At 35.2% G+C, this 21571-nt stretch overlaps 1 protein-coding gene across 1 annotated transcript in view; it reads right to left on the reverse strand.

Moving 5' to 3' along the window:
- Window positions 1-21571, reverse strand: part of LOC112126951 (chondroitin sulfate N-acetylgalactosaminyltransferase 2) — a 232672-nt gene that overhangs the window by 145482 nt on the left and 65619 nt on the right. The window contains exon 2 of the mRNA XM_024227061.1: window positions 14993-15123. Coding sequence (XP_024082829.1) covers window positions 14993-15122 — 130 coding nt within the window. The 5' untranslated portion in view covers window position 15123. The remainder of the gene's footprint in view (window positions 1-14992; window positions 15124-21571) is intronic.

Genomic DNA, 21571 nt, shown 5'->3' on the forward strand with positions numbered 1-21571 from the left:
AGCGGAACAGCGTTTAACATCCGGTCTATGAGCCAAATGAAACCAGCAGCTTTTTGGGACCATGGGTGGGAAGAATCCGCTGGTATCATAATGTCTGTAGTTGTGGGTTTTCTATATACGTCTATTTCTATTAGGTTGTTTATTATGGACAGTTTTAGGTCTAAAACGGTTGCACAATGCCCTAATGATCTTGCGTATAAGATTTGAATTGATAAATTGAGAAATCATCAAAATGGATAAAAGTATTTAATAAAGGGTAAATTGATGCGGCGAGTTTGTTTCATCTACGGTTTACGTAGATTAAATATTTCCTAAAATCTAGTAGACCACACAGGCAAGATGCTTATGAGAGGAGATCAAAGCGCAACCCCCGTAAATAGCGGTTAACCTGTATCAAAGACGCTTTGAGCCTGGAGTAATGGAAGCGTGAAAAGCTCCGGAATTGTCTTCCTTGGCCGGAAGACACAAGTCGAAACTGGGATGGGTGAGAGCGAAAAGTAAAACTGGACAACTTTGTCCTACTTTCGATAGCTGGTTCCGTCTACAGCCAAGCCGCTAACGAAATGTCATATCCAGCAGAGCTATCGAATTGATGTTATGTCCCTGCTATATGCATTACATTGTTATCGAAAACCAATATCGCCGGTATATTTTCCAGCTAGTCCGAGTATAACTTCAACAATCGAGCTTTTAGCACGTTTTCGACGATCCTGTAACAAAGTGGATATTTTTATCCTTCACACTTTACGATTCCCTTCTCAAAACATTAACTATTTATGTCTGAATTGCTGTTTTTACTTGGCAATTTAAATTTGCATTGATCGTTTCTACCATTGAATTAAGTCTTTAATAATTTATTGGATTCGTGAGGAGTGGTCAAAAAATTAAATTTAGAAAAACACTTTTTCATTTTTTTCCCCGACGTTTCGACCTTTATTCAGGTCATCTGCAGGGCATAAAGTGTGGTGCTATTCTTGTACTGTCATATTGGCTTTGTGCCAAATTGTTGTCGTGACGAAATTTTCTTACTAAAATGTAGACAAAACAACGTGTATCCTACTTACATAAAAAATCATTTTAATTTCACAAAAGCTACATTCATTCATCACATCGGTCAAAGAATGAATTTTAGAAAAACAAATTTTTCACTTTTTTGTCGACGTTTCGACCTTTATTCGGGTCATCTTCAGGTTATAAAGTGTGGTGCTATTCTTGTACTGTCATATTGGCTTTGTGCCAAATTGTTGTCGTGACGAAATCAACGCATATTCTTACTAAAATGTAGACAAAATAACGTGTTTCCTACTCACATAAAAATTATTTTAATTTCACAAAATCCGCATTGATTCATCACATCGGTCAAAGAATAAATTTTAGAAAAACAACTTTTTCACTTTTTTGCCGACGTTTCGACCTTTATTCGGGTCATCTTCAGGTTATAAAGTGTGGTGCTATTCTTGTACTGTCATATTGGCTTTGTGCCAAATTGTTGTCGTGACGAAATCAACGCATTTTCTTACTAAAATGAAGACAAAACAACGTATTTCCTACTCACATAAAAAATCATTTTAATTTCACAAAAGCCACATTCATTTATCACATCCAAACATCAAAAACATACATAATGCCACTCACAAAATTTAAGACAAACATTGAATTGAAATTAGAACTTGTATCGACAATGTTAAAACCTAACAGACAATATCTTCAGAATGAAACACATTGCTTAAACCGCGCTACCAACTGACAAACTTAATAAATTTTACACATAACAACAAAATTCTTATGACAAGCTATTCGACCAAATCAAAATCAAGCACATCAAAAAACTTAAAATTTTAATCAATAAACGTGGAACACACAACAAAAACAAAAATTCACTATTTTTCGTGGTCCGCATAAAGAGATAAAAAAAATGGCAAAAAGGAGGGAAAATTCAAAAGGTGGGGTTGAGATGGGAAGTTAGTGCCCGAGGGGATCGAAGTCACGATAGCTCAAGTGGTAGAGTAGCGGCGTATCAAGCCGAAGGTCGTGGGTTCGAATCCCGCTCGTGACACTGACTTTTTTTATCTCAACATAAAACTTTAATTAACAAACAAAAATAATTCTTTTCAAATCTCACAAAAAACAATATTGAAAATCTCTTATCACTAGGAACCAAATTTTCAATACCCTACAACAAATCCGATTTCCCAACGGCTAAATTTTCCGCGGATGTAGATGATTTACAAAAATTGTCCAACACCGATGATGAGAAAGACACAAAATCAACACAAAATAAAACACCTAATCACAAATAATCACAATACAACACAACAAACCTTTCCAAACCAAAAAAATACTCAAAAATACCCCAGATAAACTCATCCTTTCAGCGGATAAAACAAAAGTTTGCCATTAATAACTAATGACTACAAACATACTTGAACTCACATCAAGCATACCAACAAAATCCTACAGCGGTCAGTCCAACATAAAGAAATAGACATGCACTTAAATAAATCTCTCGCAATTTCATTCAACACGAATATGACACAATAAAAATAGCACCACACATTATGCCCTTAAGATGGCCCGAATAAAGGTCGAAACGTCGGTAAAAAAATGAAAAAGGTGTTTTTCTAAACTACGTCATTCTTGACCGCTCCTCACGACCTTTTTTTATGGACATCCGACAGGTCATTTCAGCCCCGAGCGCGTGCGAATTATTACAATACGCATTCACACAAATAAATACATTCACAACTATATACATTGCATTCATTCTATTTGGTCGATGGAGTACTCACTATTCCTTAATCGACCTGCAATTTAAGTCGATGGGGTATTTTTCTAAATATTCTGCCATCGATCGAAGTAAAGTACACAGCTCGAGGGGCGATTGGGATGCCATTCCTCCATCAGTCCCTTCCCATTCACTCTAATAAATACACTCACTCATACAAAAGACAACATAAAACATAAACTTTGACGGCTGTGTACGTTAAAAAAATCCAATTACCTTGAAACTCGCTATAATTCTTAAATCCGGCGGCATGCCTACACGCTCTTTGTACAGAGCCAAGGTCTGACCCGCCTCTATTATGTAGTACACATCGAGCAAACTTTCCCAGCAAAAGCTGTGTCAACCGTGACTCTTGTTAACATTAAACAAAAGCAAATTTTTTGCCAAGAACAAAAGCATATCAGTGAACAGAAATTTTTAATGAAAAATATCGATTGGTACAATATTTCAATCAAATGAACCTTGTATATTTATGAGCAACATTTTTTCGTAATTTTCTTTGTTTTTAGGCTTGAAGCTGTTTAGAAAATTGTTTGAATTGTACATTGGAGAAATTTTGTTAACACAGTATTAGACAAATTCCATAATCAGTTTTCTTTTGACGTCCACCGGCTAAGGAAAGGTTATTAAGCATGGTTGGTGCGAGTCGTTCAGAATGTAAATAACATTTTAAAATTCAAAATGGATAGCGGACCCTTTAATGTACTAATTGGCCCCAGATAGGGTGCGTTATGGTCAACAAGGGTGTGTAATTTCCCCTGTAGCTCCAAGGGAAAAAAAGCCCTGTGTTTAATTAAAGCACCGTAGCAGCCGATGTGTATTGACTCGTCTAAACAAAACAAAAAAAAATTCAATTTTTGCCCCCGCGCGCAATTTAATAAAAATGGTGTTGTTTATCAAAAGGAACGTGAAATATGCATCTATTTGAAAATAAATAAATACATGTCAGGACTATTGAACGAAACAACGAAACTTTCTTCAATACAAACTTGATCACAATGACACGCGCACTGAATTAAAACAGGGAGCGTGAGATTCGTGTATAAAATGATTAGGACGTTGCATTGTAAGGACAGTAACATTTTACAACTGTTTAGCATAAAGATAAAAGCCACGGGCAGGTTTTAGATGAAAAGGGGCTTCACTTCAAATCCCGACTGTCTCGGAAAGGAACACAATTACTTTAAAACGTCTTATGTGACTTACATGCCATCTTCAGTACCAATTAGGAAATCTAATTTTCAGCACGTCATTTTTTTTTCAAAGGATGGTTGTTTCTCCTGCAAACGACAAAACAGGATCGATTTTGATGTTGTAAAAGGCATCGATTCCCGATGAAAGTTCGCTTTCTTAATTACACCTGGAGAGGCTTCGGCCTTTTTATAAAAGGAAAGCACGTGGAAAGAATCCTTCAAGGAGGATTGTAATGACTATGAGATAAAGTTTCAAAAGCTCCCAAAATCAGTTTGGTCTTTACGGAGCCCTCGTGAAACGTAACGGTTATCCGTTACAACAGGAAAATCGGAAGCACTTTAACTTACTAGAGGAAACTTTTAACTGCGCAAGCGGTTATAACTACCTCTGTCAGCAGTTTGACCGTCTGTGATTGTTCTTGTTTGTTTATCAACTGACAGTTGTTGACGGTCAAATGCGTTTCAAACTGTTGAAAAATCTATTAGGTTTCGTGGTCCGATTGACCAAATAAATTCTTTTCAATTAATTAATTTATAATTAAGGTTTTGGTTGAGATAAAAAAATTTCGGTGTCATGAGCGGGATTCGAACCCACGACCTTCGGCTAAATACGCCGCTGCTCTACCACTTGAGCTACTACTCGGACATCAGTTCCCCATCTCAACCCACCTTTTGAATTTTCTCTCCTTTTTGCCACTTTAAACGACTTTATAATCTTGCGGGAAATACACTGACAGGCAAAAAATTCCACCCAATTGATTTCTCGATAAAAGAAAATTCTGCTCTTAATTTGTCTCATTGTTTTTATCAATAAATATTAGTTGTTATGTTTTAAATTTTGAATATTAATTAGAGATAAACACACTTAATCCTTAATCCAAAACAAGGATAATGGTTTTGTCAATGTTTAATTTTTACAGATTTTAAAATGTTTATTCAGTCTCATTGGAATTCTGAAGCAATCAACTGTATAGTTTTCATCTTCGTTTGCTTGATTGCAATTTCGAACTTAGAAATGTCACTTAATGCTGAAGATGTTGCGCGTGGTGTGGCAGTTATTGATGATGGACGTTCCATCAGGTATGCGGGTTGACATCTGAGTTCCTTACGAAACTCTGCGAGACGACGTTAGACGTTTTCGAGAAACTGGGTCCTAACATAGAAGGCGTGGTTCTGGAGATTAATTCATTTTTGACTGAAGCATTTTGTCCCGTAAGAGGGCAGAATTGACCAGAACACACGGAGTTGCACGGCTTGCATTTGCTGTAAAACACAGCCATTGGTCTTTGGACGATTGGTCTTCTGTACTTTTCACAAATGAGTGTAGATTTGCTCCACGATCTCCAGATGAGCGTGAGAGAGTGTGAAGAAGGCGAAATGGAAGATACGAAGCCTTTAATTTTTCCCAGAGCCACCCTTTTCAACGGTGTGGGGTGGAATTTCAACTCACATTGGTTATTATGTGTGGAGAGTCTGAATGAAATTTTGAAACATCATGCTTTGCCGATCCTCGATCAAATCAGCGACAATCCTATTGTAATGCCCGTCCATTTCTCGCCCGCATAGTACAAACCTTCAACAGCATAACATGAGGGTATTAGCCTGGACGTTCTACAGACTTGAACCACACCGAACATTTATGGGATAACCTCAAAAGACGAGTAAGAGCACGTCCATCACTTCCTGATACACTCCACGATCTTGAAAGAACTCTTCGTGAAGGATGGGCTAACCTCCAGCAAGGAGACATTTTCAGACTGGTACAAAGTAGGCTGAAGCGTCTTCTAGATGTAGTTTAAGCAAGAAGAGGATATACGCAATATTGAAATGTTAATTAAAAATCTAAAACAATATTAAAACAAATGTTATCTGTCTGTCCTTTTTTCTCTTAGCAATTTACTTTTTTTTTGCTTTTATAGGCAAAGATTAAATTATTAAACGTTAAAAACCGTAAAAATTTGATCAATGTATAAAAATATATTCAGATCAATTTATATTACAATGGAATTTTCCTGTCAGTGTATTTGACTTAATCTGTTAAATGCAGACAGTGTTTAAATAATATTTTCATTCATTGCAATACCAGCTTGAACTTTATAATTTAAATTTAGTTTTGACCACTTTTTTTTTACTTTTATAGGCAAAGATTCAATTATTAAACGTTAAAAACCGTAAAAATTTGATCAATATATAAAAATATATTCAGATCAAGTTATGTTGCAAGTGGGTGAAATTGCTTGCCTGCCAGTGTATTTAGCTTGTGGTGTATTAGTTTAAGTGTTTTGAACTCAAATGGGTACCCGAACATGAGTTCCATCTGTACACTTATTTGTGTACTCTTATAAATGTTAATCATATTATATATTTATCTTTTATTTATGACTGTTATATTCAACGATGTTGGGTTGTGGGATGTGCAGTCATACCGAAAACACAGCGTAGTGCTCAATTCTTTAATTTGCCAACGTTTCCAATTGTTTTCATTCTTTTTCAAGGCAACGCTGGAATAAAGGTAAAACCTCTTTTGTCCACTTTTTTTCCGGTGTTAGCATTAATATCGTAGCCTTTTCGAAGTGGCAGTGCTTCATTTTTTTTCTTTTTTTTTTCATGCCGGTACTACTCTAATTCCGTGTCAAGGGCTTTAATTTGACGCACTAGTTGGATATATTTTACTCCTTCCAGTCAATTACTTCGAAACGAATCACAGCTACGATTTTAAAGCTAACACCGGAAAAAAAAGTGGACAGAAGCGGCTCTACCTTTATTCCAGCGTTGCCTTGAAAAAGAATGAAAACAATTCGAAACGATGGCAAATTAAAGAATTGAGCACTACTCTGGGTTTTCTGTATGACTACACATCCCACAACCCAACATCGTTATATATTTAAGACATAACAATTTATTTATTTATGCTATAACAGTATTTTATATAATTTTTTCTAAAAAGGGGTTCATAGCTTCATGAAAATTAGTTTCTTATGTATGCTCGTGCTTTTTTCCTTTCAACACACTTTTTAATAAAGGAGTTCTAATTTTGTGATTAATTTTATGGATTAAAACACATAAAACTATTCTTGTTGAAGTTATAATTACAGTCAAGTAGCGAGTTCCACAGTTTCAACAGAATTGCGCTAAGGACTAATTAATTATTGATTGATTTATTAATTCTCCAGGCCCTTTCAAGGCAACGGGCACCGCAAAGAAGCCCACAAGGTCTCAACATCTGCACAGTGCAGGACGGATTTATAATAAATCTGTACCAGGGCGGTCCGACGTTTTCATCGGAGCGTAGGGCGCAGTTGTTACTTTTTATACTCCTTGTAAATCTTCTTATCGCCGGTCTGCAATTCCGGGGGTGGATATTCTAATGGATATTCCATTTCCATCCGGCTCCATATAAAGTATAGCAATGAAAGTATACTTTAGGACATTTGTGTTGGCGTTAAGGGATAAGGTTGTTTTTTTTATAAACAGACAGTAAAAAATTGTTTCAATTTTTTCTTGCGACACCCTGAACTTTGCTCGAGTTTAGGCACGGTTTAGTGTTTAAAGCCTGATATAATTCAAACTAAATCAATTTATATTCTGGCAAATTCGAAAAAGAAAACCTTTCGAAAAGTATATCATATTTTTTTCTGGCGTCTGGCGATCTTTCTGGTGACGTTTCTGGTTTACATTTTTACGCGTGATGAAAAGGACCTAAAACTCTCTCATACCCAAATATTCAATCATTACCTAGCCTAATGTGCTCATTCACGCTAATAAATACATTCATACTTTATGTACAACTAAAATTACATTTGGTGGGGCCGCGGTAGCCGAGTGGTTAGCGTGAGAGACTCTCGGCTCGTAGATCCCGTGGTCGTGGGTTCGTTTCCCGCCGACGCCTCTGGCCTTTTTTTCACGATACCCTTCCCCCCAAAAATGAATACGCATACAATACATTGTCTTTGACTAATATGCAAACAACATAAAGCCATTAAAAAAAATATGTGTATATATTTGCACAATGAGTCTAAACTACTAATCTAGATTGGTGGGTTTATGGATATTTAATATTCCACCAAAGACCCACCCACGCTTACGCTACAATCACACTAATAAATATATTCACTCAAGAGGTAACCACTCATTCTATATTTACAGCTAAGAATGCCGAGCCATGGCGCACATAACGACAGTACCTCCGCCCAGTCGCTCTCCAAGAAACACCTAGGCTAATTAACACTAACTTAAATCGGTGGGTCTGCCGAGTACTCGATATTCCTGCACTCAATTCACACTCGCTTTTTCGCCAATAAATACATTCATTCTACACGAAATACACAAAGAGAAAACTAACCTCGATCGGTGGGTCTGTGGGGTACTCGATATTCCTTCCACTACCCACCCATACACACACACATTCGTGCCAATAAATACACTTACTGCAGGAAGGGAAAAAACCACGCATCTATTTGCTTCAGGTGAATTTTTGTTGCCGTCATTGCTATGTTGTAAAATCTCTTTCGAGGAGAATCTAATATCTAATATATTCTTTTTAACTATGTATTTTATTGGAAATAAATAATAATCCATTATGTTTAGTGGCCTAATTGGCAAAATTACTTCTTTCAATTAATTATTCTTTTTATATAAGGTCTTGGTTGAGATGAAAAAAGTTAGTGTCACTAGCGAGATTCGAACCCACGACCCACGAAAGGAATACCTTTCATAAATTGAGGTTTTTAGTTGAGATAAAAAAGTCAATGGCACGAGCGGGATTCGAACCGACGATCTTCGGCTTGATACGCCGCTGCTCTACCACTTGAACTATCGTCACCTCGATCCACTCGGACACTACTTCCCATCTCAACCCCAGCTTTTGAATTTTCCCTCCTTTTTGCCATTTTTCAATTGGTCAAGAGGACCATGAAATTAGTGAAACTTTCATAAATATAAACCATTTAAAATTTTCAACATTAAAACCTACTCGACGAGAATAATGAATGTCTTGCTTTAAAAAAAGTAAATGCATAGTGACTTTTGTGAATAAAAAGAAATATACCTGTGCTGTTAAAAATATGTTCTTTTTGCCAGTTATGTTTAGATATTTTGTGTCTCAAAATTGAAGTCAATATAAAATTTAAATTTTAGAGTTTATTAATATGTTATGTAATAGACTCCTATCGTTCATGATTAGATCATTGTTTTAAAAAAATATGGAAACTTTAAAATACAAAGTAATTTATCTATTACACAAAAAATAACTCTTGATCCCTCAGATGTGGAAAACTTTCGAAAATATGCTCAATCAGTTTATGCCTTTCAAACTTTTACCCTTTCGTAAAACTATAAGGGGTTAAATCAAATGTTCAAAATAATTTAACGAGAAGGCCATTTTCTCTTTTCTCCTTCGTCCATAATAAAAGTTTTCTTCCCTTGATGAAGGCAATAAATTCTCTAAAAGTCAATTAGTCCAGGAACAATTTCCGGAGAAGATTTCTCTTTTATTTTCCCTAGGAGGCTGGACTGGAAACTGTGGGTCTGTTCTATATTACTGAGCGTTCTCCCATGAATAACACAGTTGAATACGCAAGAGGAAAACTGTTCACAGTTGTCCGCTTACCGACCGGTAAAAACCTAATTGAAATTAGACACACAAAAAACTTCAAATAATAAAAACCCCTCCCCTATTTTACAAAAGCTAATATCGCGTGTAATAAACGTGTTTCGCACAAATTTTCCAGCCTGAGGGGAAATGTTCCAGGCACAATCGAACATCTATCAATTGAATGGGAAGCCGGTAAATATTTGGGAGGAAGTTTGAATCCGGTTTAATCTCAAGTTTCCTTTCAAAAACCGTTTCAGCAACGGCCCCGAAATATGATTTATTGCAAATTGCCTCTTTTCCTTCAGTCCTGTATTTATTATTCTGCTTCAGCATTACTCAGTATCATAGAAATTAGTTATTTTTTCCACAATCGTACTTTCTTTGTTTAAAAATAAACACATCAATCATGTTGCTATGATGATGATGACGATGATAAAAGAGACTAGGAAATTTTCCAAAAATTGTAGCCTTCTGGCATATTGTACTTTCCTAGTTCCTTAGTTCAGTCCAATTGATAAGTATGCTATTCACTCCCTTCATAATTCCTTTCCCTCGGTTTTCTTTGTATACCAGGTTATGTCTCGATTGAGCAGTTACTTCACTGTTGCAGACGATTTGGATGTTTCTTCCTCCTCAGTGCATCATCTACAAATGAGATCATCATTGAATACGCCCATTTTTTCTCAGATGCGAGTGACAGGTCCTACCGCTTTTCTGAGCTTAGTCCTAGTTATGTTGCTAACTATATATTTCTTGTTTAGACCCAATGGAACAAAATTTGTTCTGTGATTCTACCTCACCGTGAATATTTTGTGACAAAGAGAATGACTTACTCAGTGAGTCTGAGAGGGCTTCAGAATAGAATATATATATATATAAATCTCAAGCTACATGAAAAGGTCAACAAGTTCTATTTCGGGTGTGCATGTAATTTATTGTCGTGAATGTCGGGTTTTATCTCTATTTGGTTAATTACCACCAAGGAATATCTAGTACTCTATCTCTAGAGTACTCTACTATCTAGTACTCTATTATCTAGTGCTATCTACAATTACCACACAAAATATGAATACTTTGGAGTAGTGACCTATAATCGCTCCGAGGAATATCAATACTCTGAGGTAGTTGAATGTAGTCTGATGTGTGAATTTAATCTATTAGCGTGAATAGTAGGGTTTATCCTTATTTCCCCCTTGAAACATCGAGTACTCTGGGGTAGTGTGAATGTAATCTATTAGCGTGAATAGTAGGATTTATCCCCAATTGCCTCGAGGAATATCGAATACTTTGGGGTAGTGTGAATGAAGTCTGATGTGTGAATGTAATTAGCGTGAATGGTAGGGTTTATCTTCAATAACCCCCAAGGAATATCTATTACTCTATCTCTCGAGTACTCTACTATCTAGTGCTATCTCCAATTACCGCACAAAATATGAATAATTCGTAGTAGTGAACCTATAATTGCCTCGAGGAATATCAATATTCTGGGGTAGTTGAATGTAGTCTGAAGTGTGAATGTATTTATTAGAGTGAATTGTAGGGTTTATTCCCGATTGCCTCGAGGGATATCGAATACTCTGGAGTAGTGTGAATGTAGTCTGGTGGGTGAATGTAATTTATTAGCGTGAATGGTAGGGTTTATCTTCAATAACCCCCAAGGAATATCTATTACTCCATCTCTAGAGTACTCTACTATCTAGTGCTATCTCCAATTACCGCAAAAAATATGAATAATTCGTAGTAGTGAGCCTATAATTCCCCCGAGGAATATCAATACTCTGGGGTAGTTGAATGTAGTCTGGTGTGTGAATGTATTTAGTAGAGTGAATTATAGGGTTTATCCCCAATTACCCCGTGGAACATCGAGCACTCTGGCATAGTGTAATTACTAACCAGACTACAATTTTTTTTCTATCATTGTCTATGTGTTTCTGTGTATTTATTTCGAGGTGTTGATTCTGTGTATTTATTATTTGTGTTGTGTTATCCACCAAAGATGAGAACTTGAGGTACAGAGAGGCTAGCAATAAGATAAAAAAAGAGACTTGATTACCGCTATAAAACATCATAACTTTTCGCCCCTAAAACTTAAAAAATCCTGGAAATTTTTTTTACAATTTATTCCGACGAATTTGTGTCAATTGGGAGCCAGGATGAGTCTCCCATGATGATAGCCTTATGATTTTATGATTTATAACGTTAAATTGAAAAATCCCCGTAAAAGTTTCAAAACGTTTCTTCATATCAGGCTCAAAACAATAAAACGAGAACAGGGGTAAAATTAAAAAAATAGATATATTTTTAAACGATTAAATCAATTACTAAATTGGAGTCGACTGCGAATTGATTAACTTTGGCCAGAAGTTTCAGATAAAATAATTTTTTATTATTTTCTATTTTTCAATGAACATAATGTCGCGTTATTTTTATTATTAATTGTCGAATAATTTAATTAAAAACTTTCAAAATTTGCCTAAATTTCTGTTTAATTTTTTTTCATTCACCCAAAATCTCTAAAACCTGGGAAAACAAAAACAATATCATCGATATCAGGACACAAAGAATTGGGTAAAAAACAAGCAGACAAACTGACAAAAGGATCTACAAGACTAGAGGCCCAGAACCTACAATTAGGGTAACAAGATCAAATATAGACTCATCCATCTCAGAAAACGACTGCAAAAAAAATAAAAATAAATAAATAATAAAAGAGGGAGAGAGAGAAATGGACAAACTCTAGAGGTGCCACACATAGTAAACTCATGAGTAAATATCACAAAAATATAGATGGTCTCCACTGGCATCCGAACAAACACCCTAAAGGGTATATTCTACAATAACCTCATTTTTTTAAGTTTCAAATAAGAGGTTATATGAACCTTCGGGGTCCACATATAAGTATTTTGGGTTCGATGCAGGGCCGCTGGATTCGAACCCGGGACCTTAACCTCACAGTGATGAGTGCCGTGTCAACAGGTGAACCGTTGTGCCCACCGACGCCCCTTTCTGTTTAATTAAATTCATAAAATTCTGTCAGTTACGTTTTGTCGCGTTTCCCGCAACTGGTAATAAAACTGTGTCTACAAAAGCAATTCTTCTGAGGTATTCTTTCTGAAAATTGAAATTGTAAATAAAGAAAAAGGGAATTAAATATTCAATGTGCTCCGAGCGTTGCCGACCCTGTTGTCGCTTTTTGCCTTGACAGTCGGAGGGCCGTTTTAGGCCGGCTTGGGAACACCTCCCAGCTACTTTCTCGCTAATCCCGTGAGTATAATGACTTATTTATACACCTCGGGACAACTTGACATCTATGCCGGCGAAGAAATGCAAATTTTACGAATCCTGTCCTCGTAAATTTTATTCAAAAAACGAGATTATTTGACTATGCCTGGAGTTTCGGGTACCCCTCTGACATTCCCTTCAAATATTAAAACTTAATAAACATTCAAACATAGTAGGCCCGATTAAGAGTAATTACGCGATGTTATATTTCCTCTCAACTTAAAGCACTTCCACAAAACGTTAAAGTTAAGGAAAGTGGGTTCTAGAGGCCTCTTATATCCTCGCCTAGCCTCTTGTCTCTCAAACCCCTATGGAAGGAGGAAACACACGTTAATGTGTTTACTCCTGAAGAGCGGACTGAGGTTAAATGGGAGAAAGTTATAACTAGTAGAGTCAGCGAGAGTAAAATGAAAATTACACCAAGTTGAGACTTAGCAACTTCACCTAACAACTTGGCCGTTAGGTACGCAATCATCTTATCCAACAGGCCGATTTCTTCTTAGATAAAGATTCAATAGGATTCCATGTATCTTTCCTGTATATGTTGATTTATATAAGAAGAAGAAAAATAACTTTATTCTGAGACTCCTGTCCCCTAAGAGTAATATACATGAAATAAATAAAGGAAGTTCCTTCTATGAAATTAAAAATAAAATGAGATAAAAATCTTGGCACAATGTATACAAGTAAAGCAAGCCATAAAAAATAACATTACTACACAAAAACATCAAATACTAATGTAAGGTCTCTGTTTGGAAGGTTTGGATGGAGAGGGGGTGATTATAGGCGGGATTTAAAAGAGGAAAAGGAGGCAGCGTGACGAATAGGAATGGGAAGGAAGTTCCAAAGTTTAGGGGATCAGAAAGGTATGGGTTGTATGTTGTGGAAGGATAAGGTCAATTGGGGATGAGCGGGTATTACGAGTGTGCTGTGAGGAGTTGATTTGGAGGGATTGGTGATGTAAGGAGGACGACGACTGTGGATGGACTGGAAAAGAAAGCAACCTAGGAAATAGCACGGAAGGAGGGGTAGAGCCAGAAAAGTTGGGAATACAACCCCGACACCCGGGACCCCCATGGACCGAGAGACCACGGTATGCCACACAGCTGTAATCGAAGAAGGGGAAGAAATAAGGGAAGATACAAGGTGTTTGCGGGTGGAGAAAGGTAAGAGAAACCAGGTCTGACGAAATAGGCTGCGGGAGGAGATACAATGGCGGGAAACGTGGGAAATGTGAGGATGCCAGAAAAGGTTTTAGTCAAAGACTAATCCTAGGATTTTAAGCAGAAAAGGAAATGGGATGCGTAATGTGCACGAAAGGCCAAATAGAGCAAAAGGGAGCACTCGCCGTGACCATGCTGGAAAACTGGTGTCAGAGAACTAAATTGCAACTGGCCCCGGAAAAAACGGTGCTCATGTTATTGAAGGGAAGTGCCCAACTAATCATTCTCTCAATCCAAACATACTCTCTCCTCTTAAATAAATTTCTTCCTATTACACAACATTCACTCAGGGAAGTACTCGATAACCTTCCATCACCCTTTACACCTGGCTAACCTAATTGAGGGTCGATGGGGTGTTCAATATTCCACAATCGTCCTTCTCATACTATACATTCACACTAATAAATACATTCACTCTCAACGCTAGGAACACAAAATCATTATTATATACGATAAAAGAACCCGTGTCCTCCAAGAATCACAAGAACCCAGATACTCGCTGCCGTGTTCATGCACAATTCATCTAGTCGTGTACCTAAGCGCTCTCTATAAGGAGCCAACCATGCAATTAGATGGGAAAAATTGAGTAACCTTTCTCTGCATGCATCGAGTGAGCTTTGACCAAAACGTAAGTGACAATATCACAACCTGGAATGGCCTATTCTTAATCAGGATTGGATGACTCTTTTGCTCACATGATAGTGTTTTAGATACGCGAGAGCTGCTCTGCTGATCCGGCCAACCGACGCTGCCATTTTGTTTTAATGTTTTTTATTGTATTTTTAGCGTCGAAGGCCGGACCGCAGTGGTCCGGAGTTTTGGACGTCCCTCCTGTATTTACTCAAAGTCTAAGATATAAATAATAAATATATTTTTTCGTTGGGGGGAAAAATAACACCGTATGTATTTTTCTTACCAGTTGATGTGTTTGTCTCCTGAATTCCACATCGACCGAGAAGGAGAAGGGAGAGGATGCTTAGTGAGCCTGCTAGAAGCCACAGCCGACTCAGTGTTCGCAGTCCCCACACGCGCACCTGTTTGCTCATCCTGTAAACAAACAATCAACTGATAAGCTCGAATGTGACATACATTCAAAATCTCAACACACCTGAATTTGCATACCCGGCCTTTTAGAAAAAGTATACTTTTGTTTTAAAAAACCCTAACTAAATTTACTCGGATGGTCTGGGCAAACACCGGTAGTTCTGTTAGTAGACGGTCTGGGTAGTTTAATCTAAATCAAAAACTAACAATCAAAGAGATAACAATATTTAAAATTATGAACGTTCAGAAAGAAAAGAAACACTCTTTCATCACAAAATATCTCAACTTTAACACACATAAAAATGCACATTTTCCTTGAATATCCCACGTCAATTATTTTTCCTTATATTTTGTACTTGAATATAAATTGAAGACTAACAATCAAAGAGTTAATATTAATTAAAATTATGAAAGTTCAAAAAGAAAAGAAACAGTCTTTCATCACAAAATATCTCAACTTTAGCACACATAAATATGCACATTTTTCTTAAACATCCCACGTCAATTATTTTTCGTTATATTTTGTACTTGAATATAAATTAAAGATTAACAATCAAAGAGTTAACGTTATTTAAAATTATGAAAGTTCAAAAAGAAAAAAAACACTCTTTCATCACAAAATATCTCAACTTAAACACACTTAATATGAACATTTGCATCAATATCCCGCGTCAATTATTTTTCGTTATATTTTGTACTTAAATCTAAATTGAAGACTAACAATCAAAGNTTTTGAAATAAATACGAATTAATTTTATAACTCTCAACTTTAACAATCTTTTTTTTCTTTCTTTCTCATTCTTCTGAAGGAGATTTGTCGATGGCAAACAGATCCCAGGATGTGCTTGCGTCGTGTGTGCTATGAGTTCCAAATTAGCACACATTCGTCGCGAAATATCTCAACTTTAACACACTCAAATACGATAAGCACATTCTGCTTGAATACCGCAACGTCAATTATTATTCCATTTTTTGTACTTAAATCTAAATTAAAATCTAAAAACAAGCAAACTTAAGCAATATTTAAAATTATGGACGGAGAAAAAGGACACGATTGACAAAATAACGTTCAGACAAACCATTCAACATGACGAAACGCCGAATTATCATCTTAGACGACCAACCTTCATTTTCGATAACTTAAATATTTTATGTACTTTGGTAATAATAGTTAACAAGTAAATCATCTAAACTAATCTCAATTAACACCTTAACACAGAATTAGAAGAAATAGCCTTTGAAATAAATACGAATTAATTTAAAAAGTAACATTTTTGTACATCATTTTCTACAGTGGTCCATAAAGGTTATCAAGTTCGTATCAGTTGTTAGTGGCAAAATATTAATTAAAATTAATTACTTCGTTATCGTGTGGGAACGTTTGGTTCAAACTTCAAAGTGTTTCCGCTCTATATTTCATTTCTATTTAGAGGATGTTGCACAATTCCATTTTTAATTGTGTAATTAATTAATTAATTAATCTTTTATATCAATTGGTCAAACTTTTGAATATAAATTGGAGGTTTTGAACAATATGGGAGATAATTTCATTAATACGACTGACCCACCGGGTAGACTGGAAAAGTCGAACAAGGCTTTTCATCGGCTGCAGAATTGCAAACTGCGCTCGGCCAAACGCAATAGGTTATTTTCAAGCGAAACTGCTGCGGTTTTAGGAAAGGGGCATTGTAAAGGGGTTTGGCACGCGTTCAACCCACAATGACCGACATGATGTGTCATCATGCCGACCACTCCCTTGAGGGGGAACTTGTGGAAATCACTCCGACACAGAATCCCTTATAAGCTGGAACAATTGCTTAATGATATATTTATTATAAAACTTTCCCTGTTTAGCTTCAATTAAACATTTGTTGCTTTGTTTTCAATTTCTATGTCAAATAAATTTACGTTAGACTAACCAAAAAGCTGCACCAACCGAAAAATAAAATTTCACACAGTTACTAATTACGACAGACATAATTAAGCATAAAGGTTTACCTCTTTTACTCAAAAATTGAATATTTATAATCATTGTTGCATTACTTTAAGAGAGCAGGGCAATGCAGCGAGAGTACACGGACCAAGATTGAAATTTGCGTACACTCACTACAGACGCCAATGTCCATCCGTGCTTCTTCTGCACAAATGCTACAAAGTTCAAATTGCTAGAGGTACTTAATATTGTTCAAACCAATTATAATAAATATTTGTGATGGTATTATTTGTTTCGCCGTAAGTAACACTGATTGTTATCCAAATTATTAATTCCTTAAATTAATCTAACAGCGACACAGAAAAGTAGAAAGAGAAGAATTAGCAGAGTGGAACAGCCAGAAGGACATATTATTGTAGGATTGCATGGGAAAGAGAGAAAAAAGATGTAGAAAGAGTGAGAGATAGAAAAGAAAGAATGTCATACACAGACTAGACCGACATACAGGAAGGCAGAGAAATGGTAAGAGGGTAGTTGACAGGCTGAGAGAAAAAAGTTGGAAGGAGAGACAGGTAGATAAATATCCAGAGAAAAAGGAACAGACGCAAAGTAAAAAATTTACTTTTTACTATAATTTACTAAGTTACTTTACTGTGGTTCAGAAAGAAAGAGAGATAAAGAGTGTGTGTGTCTAAGCGTGTGATAGGCAGATGCTCTAAGAGACAGAGAAAGAGAGAGAGAGAAAGAAACAGTGAAAGAGAGAGAGAGAGAGAGTGGGAAAGAGGTGAAAACACAGAGGGAGAGGTAGAGAGAGATGAGAGAAGAAGGGAAAGAGGGTATAACAGAGAAAGAGAGAGAGAGAAAAAGAGAGAAAGGGAAAAAGGTGATGACACAGAGGGAGAGAGAGAGAGAGAGAGAGAGAAGGTTAGATAGCAAGGATGAGAAGGAGAAGGAGAGAAGAAATTAATGTCATAGAAATGTAGAAAGTGAGAAAAAGAGAGGGAACAAGAGGGATAGAGAGAAAAAGAGAGAGAGAGAGAGAAAATTAGTGACATAAACAAATAGGAAGAGCGAAAGAGAAAGAGCAAGTGTATGGTACAAAAATATACAAAACTAGTGAGAAAGAGGGAGAGAAAGTGAAGGAGTAAGATGGACATACCGACAACGCAAAGAAGGGAGAGAGAAAAAGGAAGCGGGAAAGAGTGTGATAATCACGGTGTGTGTGTGTGTGTGTGTGTGTGTGTGTGTGTGTGTGTGTGTGTGTGTGTGTGTGTGTGTGTGTGTGTGTGTGTGTGTGTGTGTGTGTGTGTGTGTGTGTGNGAGAGAGAGAGAGAGAGAGAGAGAGAGAGGCAGACAAACTGAAAGAGAGAAGAAGAGAGTGAAAGGGAAAGAGTACTACAATACAGTTTTATGTAAAAATTTGGTGGGCGGTATATTTCTACGTCAAAAATTATCCTTAGAATTTTTTTCCTAAACAAAAATTAATAATTAAAGTGAATATTATTAAATCATTATTATTTTTTAACGTTACTTTTAAATAAACTAAGCAAAAGTACAGACACTAAACGTGAAAAGTGATACTGAATTTTAATGTGTTTATTGCTTACTAAGTTCTTCACAATATTGTAAATGTCAGATAAAATAATTACTAATTCATTATGTTTAATGGTCCATTGACTAAATTACTTCTTTTAATTAAATATTCTTTTTATGTAAAGTCTTGGTTGAAATGAAAAAGTTAGTGTCACGAGCGGGATTCGAACTCACGACCTTTGACTCAATACGCCTCTGCTCTTACCCACTTGAGCTATCGTGACTTCAGTCAGTCCGAGCCGTCGTGACCCTAACTTTTTCATTTCAACCAAGACCTTACATAAAAAGAATAATTAATTGAAATAATTACTAATGTTTTTTTAACCTTATTATCGCAGCTATTTGTTTCGGTTCGTTTATACTATCGATTTCCTAAGAGGAAAAATTAGAAATTAAAAAGAAAATGATAGAAATGATAGAGTTACAATATGTAGAAATGATCGATAAAAAATATCCAATGTGTTAAACGTTCAATAATAATAACAAGATTTTTATTGCTCAAAAAACGAGTTAATTAATTTTTTATTTAAATTAATAACTCACAAGATTCTAGTTTTCCATCTTTGCTTGGCATACATCACTGGTTCACTGCAGGCGGTTCAGATAAGCAAATCTTGCGAAAATAAAACGTTATCTACTTTGATAACGACACTGGGCGAATCATTAAATATACCGCTTTTTCGTTGTTTAAGTTTAAAAAAGTAGTTTAATTCAATGTTAACTTGTTTTTTTTAAATTTAGTACCAGTCAAAAATAAGTCCTGCCTTTATCTTTTAAATTAAATTTAATTGACTTGAATTAGAAGCCCAATTATATAATTAGAGTTATCTGAATTTTCATAAAACAAAACATGAGAAATTCAAACACCTTTTTGCCATCCATACTGCATATTTGAAATGCAAAACATTACTCTCACAAATATAAGCCTCTTTATAATACATCCCTCTACTATTTTGGATAAAAATAAAGTTAATGAAATAAGCCTATAATTAATTAATCATTTAATTATTTATAATTTGTATATTAGATTTAAATGGAATTGACAGCTGGGAAAACTCAATTGGGAGAAATTGTGAAATGCAGAGTAGCAATATTCAATATTTAAAATGATAAGTTCTCGCTGTAATGATTCAGCATTTAGTTCCTATATATCGCAGGGGGTTGTCAGATCAAATAATAATAAAAATAAAAATGTTCATTAATAAAGCAATAAATCTGTTTACAAAATAAAAAACAAAACATCTCAGCGATTTTTTTTTCTTGGATAGTAATCCGTCAGCAGAGTTGCAATAAATTTTTTTAAAAGTCATTTATTTTTATTTATTTTTCATTACTACAATAAAAAGAAAAAGAAAGAAAGCACAGAGTGAAAAATAAATAAAATGAATTCCTATAAATAATTAAATTCTCTGACAAGTAAATTTCTATAATATAGTGCATCTTTTAAATAATTCCATAGTAAACCCCAGTCTCTACCGTTTAGATAATTACAAAGTTCAGAAACTGTTAAATTATTTTTCTTAAAGTATTTTATTCTATGTGCCTTTAAAACAGGGCTTTTGGATTTGCAATCATATGTTTTGTACCTTCAATTTCTTTTTAGGTTACACAATGAACAAAGCATAAACCTGTTCTAAAACGTCTAAAATTTAAGTTCAGCTGTTCACTCCTTACTTTCATGATTAGTTTAACTTCAGTAAACGATCTAGAGTGTAAAAAAGTGATATTATAATTTAGATTTGGGTACATTCCATGAAAAATCCCATTTCGAACTTTTATTTCTGCATTGCGATTTTCTTCTAAACTCATATTTAAAATTGATTTACTTAAATTTGATTCCAAGTTTTTTTCTAAATTTTCATTTACATTTATGCTAATTCACTATTTTTCGAGGTCCGCTTGAACAATTAATTGAATTTATGCTAATATGGTACTGATACATAATTTCTTCCATGAGGTAAACCAAAGAATATTTTTTATTTTTTTACCTATAATTTTTGGGAGTCTATGATCAGGCAGTTTTAAAGTTCTTAAAATTTATTTTTAATGCAGTCCTAAGGTATATACATACATGCTATTCATTCCTATTTCTAAATTTAGCATAATTATTCAGAAATCGTGAGATGGGGTCTGGTGTGATGTAGGTTTCAGAAAAACATTTTCTTTATCGAGCCAACGTTTCGATCATTATTGAGATCATCATCAGGGCCTGGGATTTACAAACATCGTTTACATTTAACAAATACATTTAGGATGTGAAAAAGTGAATTTATACGATGCAAAATATATTTTTTATATTCAATCAAAATATTTCTCCTCACTCAAAGTGTTTGTCTTCTGTGTAATTGTGCCATTCTTGCGTGTCGAGAGTGCCAGTGAGATTTTGATTGAATATATAAAAAAATATATTTTTGTGCTCCTAGCGTGTATTCAGAGGGGAACGCCAGGATACACTGCATGCCACTTACACACCCACAATTATAAAAACACTCACTCTAATAAATACATTCATACATTGTATCGTTCAAACAGCACAGTTAAAAGAAGCAGCAAACCCTTGGGGATTTGATATTTCGCCGGTGCTCAGCTACTTTCACTTTTAAGACGTATTACTAACTTCATTTTAATTTCTAGTTCACAAAAGACTTAATGTGTTGTTCTATGAAGCACATTTCTGACTATTTGGAGACGATTCTAAAAGTCTAGAAAAGACTTTAATTTATTGAAAAAAGTCAAAGACAGATCTTTCTTCATTTCAGAGGTACCAACCAGGTAAACTAATGACTGTTTTTATTTATTATTTGTTTACATATAATTTTGTGAGTCTATAATCAGGCAGTTTTAAATTTCTTAAGATGTATTTTAAATGCAGTCCTAATATATATATATATGTATATATATGTATATATATGTGTGTATATATGT

This window comes from Cimex lectularius, unplaced genomic scaffold (assembly GCF_000648675.2).
Source record: "Cimex lectularius strain Harlan isolate CLEC.00 unplaced genomic scaffold, Clec_2.1 scaffold67, whole genome shotgun sequence".
Taxonomy (NCBI): Eukaryota; Metazoa; Arthropoda; class Insecta; order Hemiptera; family Cimicidae; genus Cimex; species Cimex lectularius.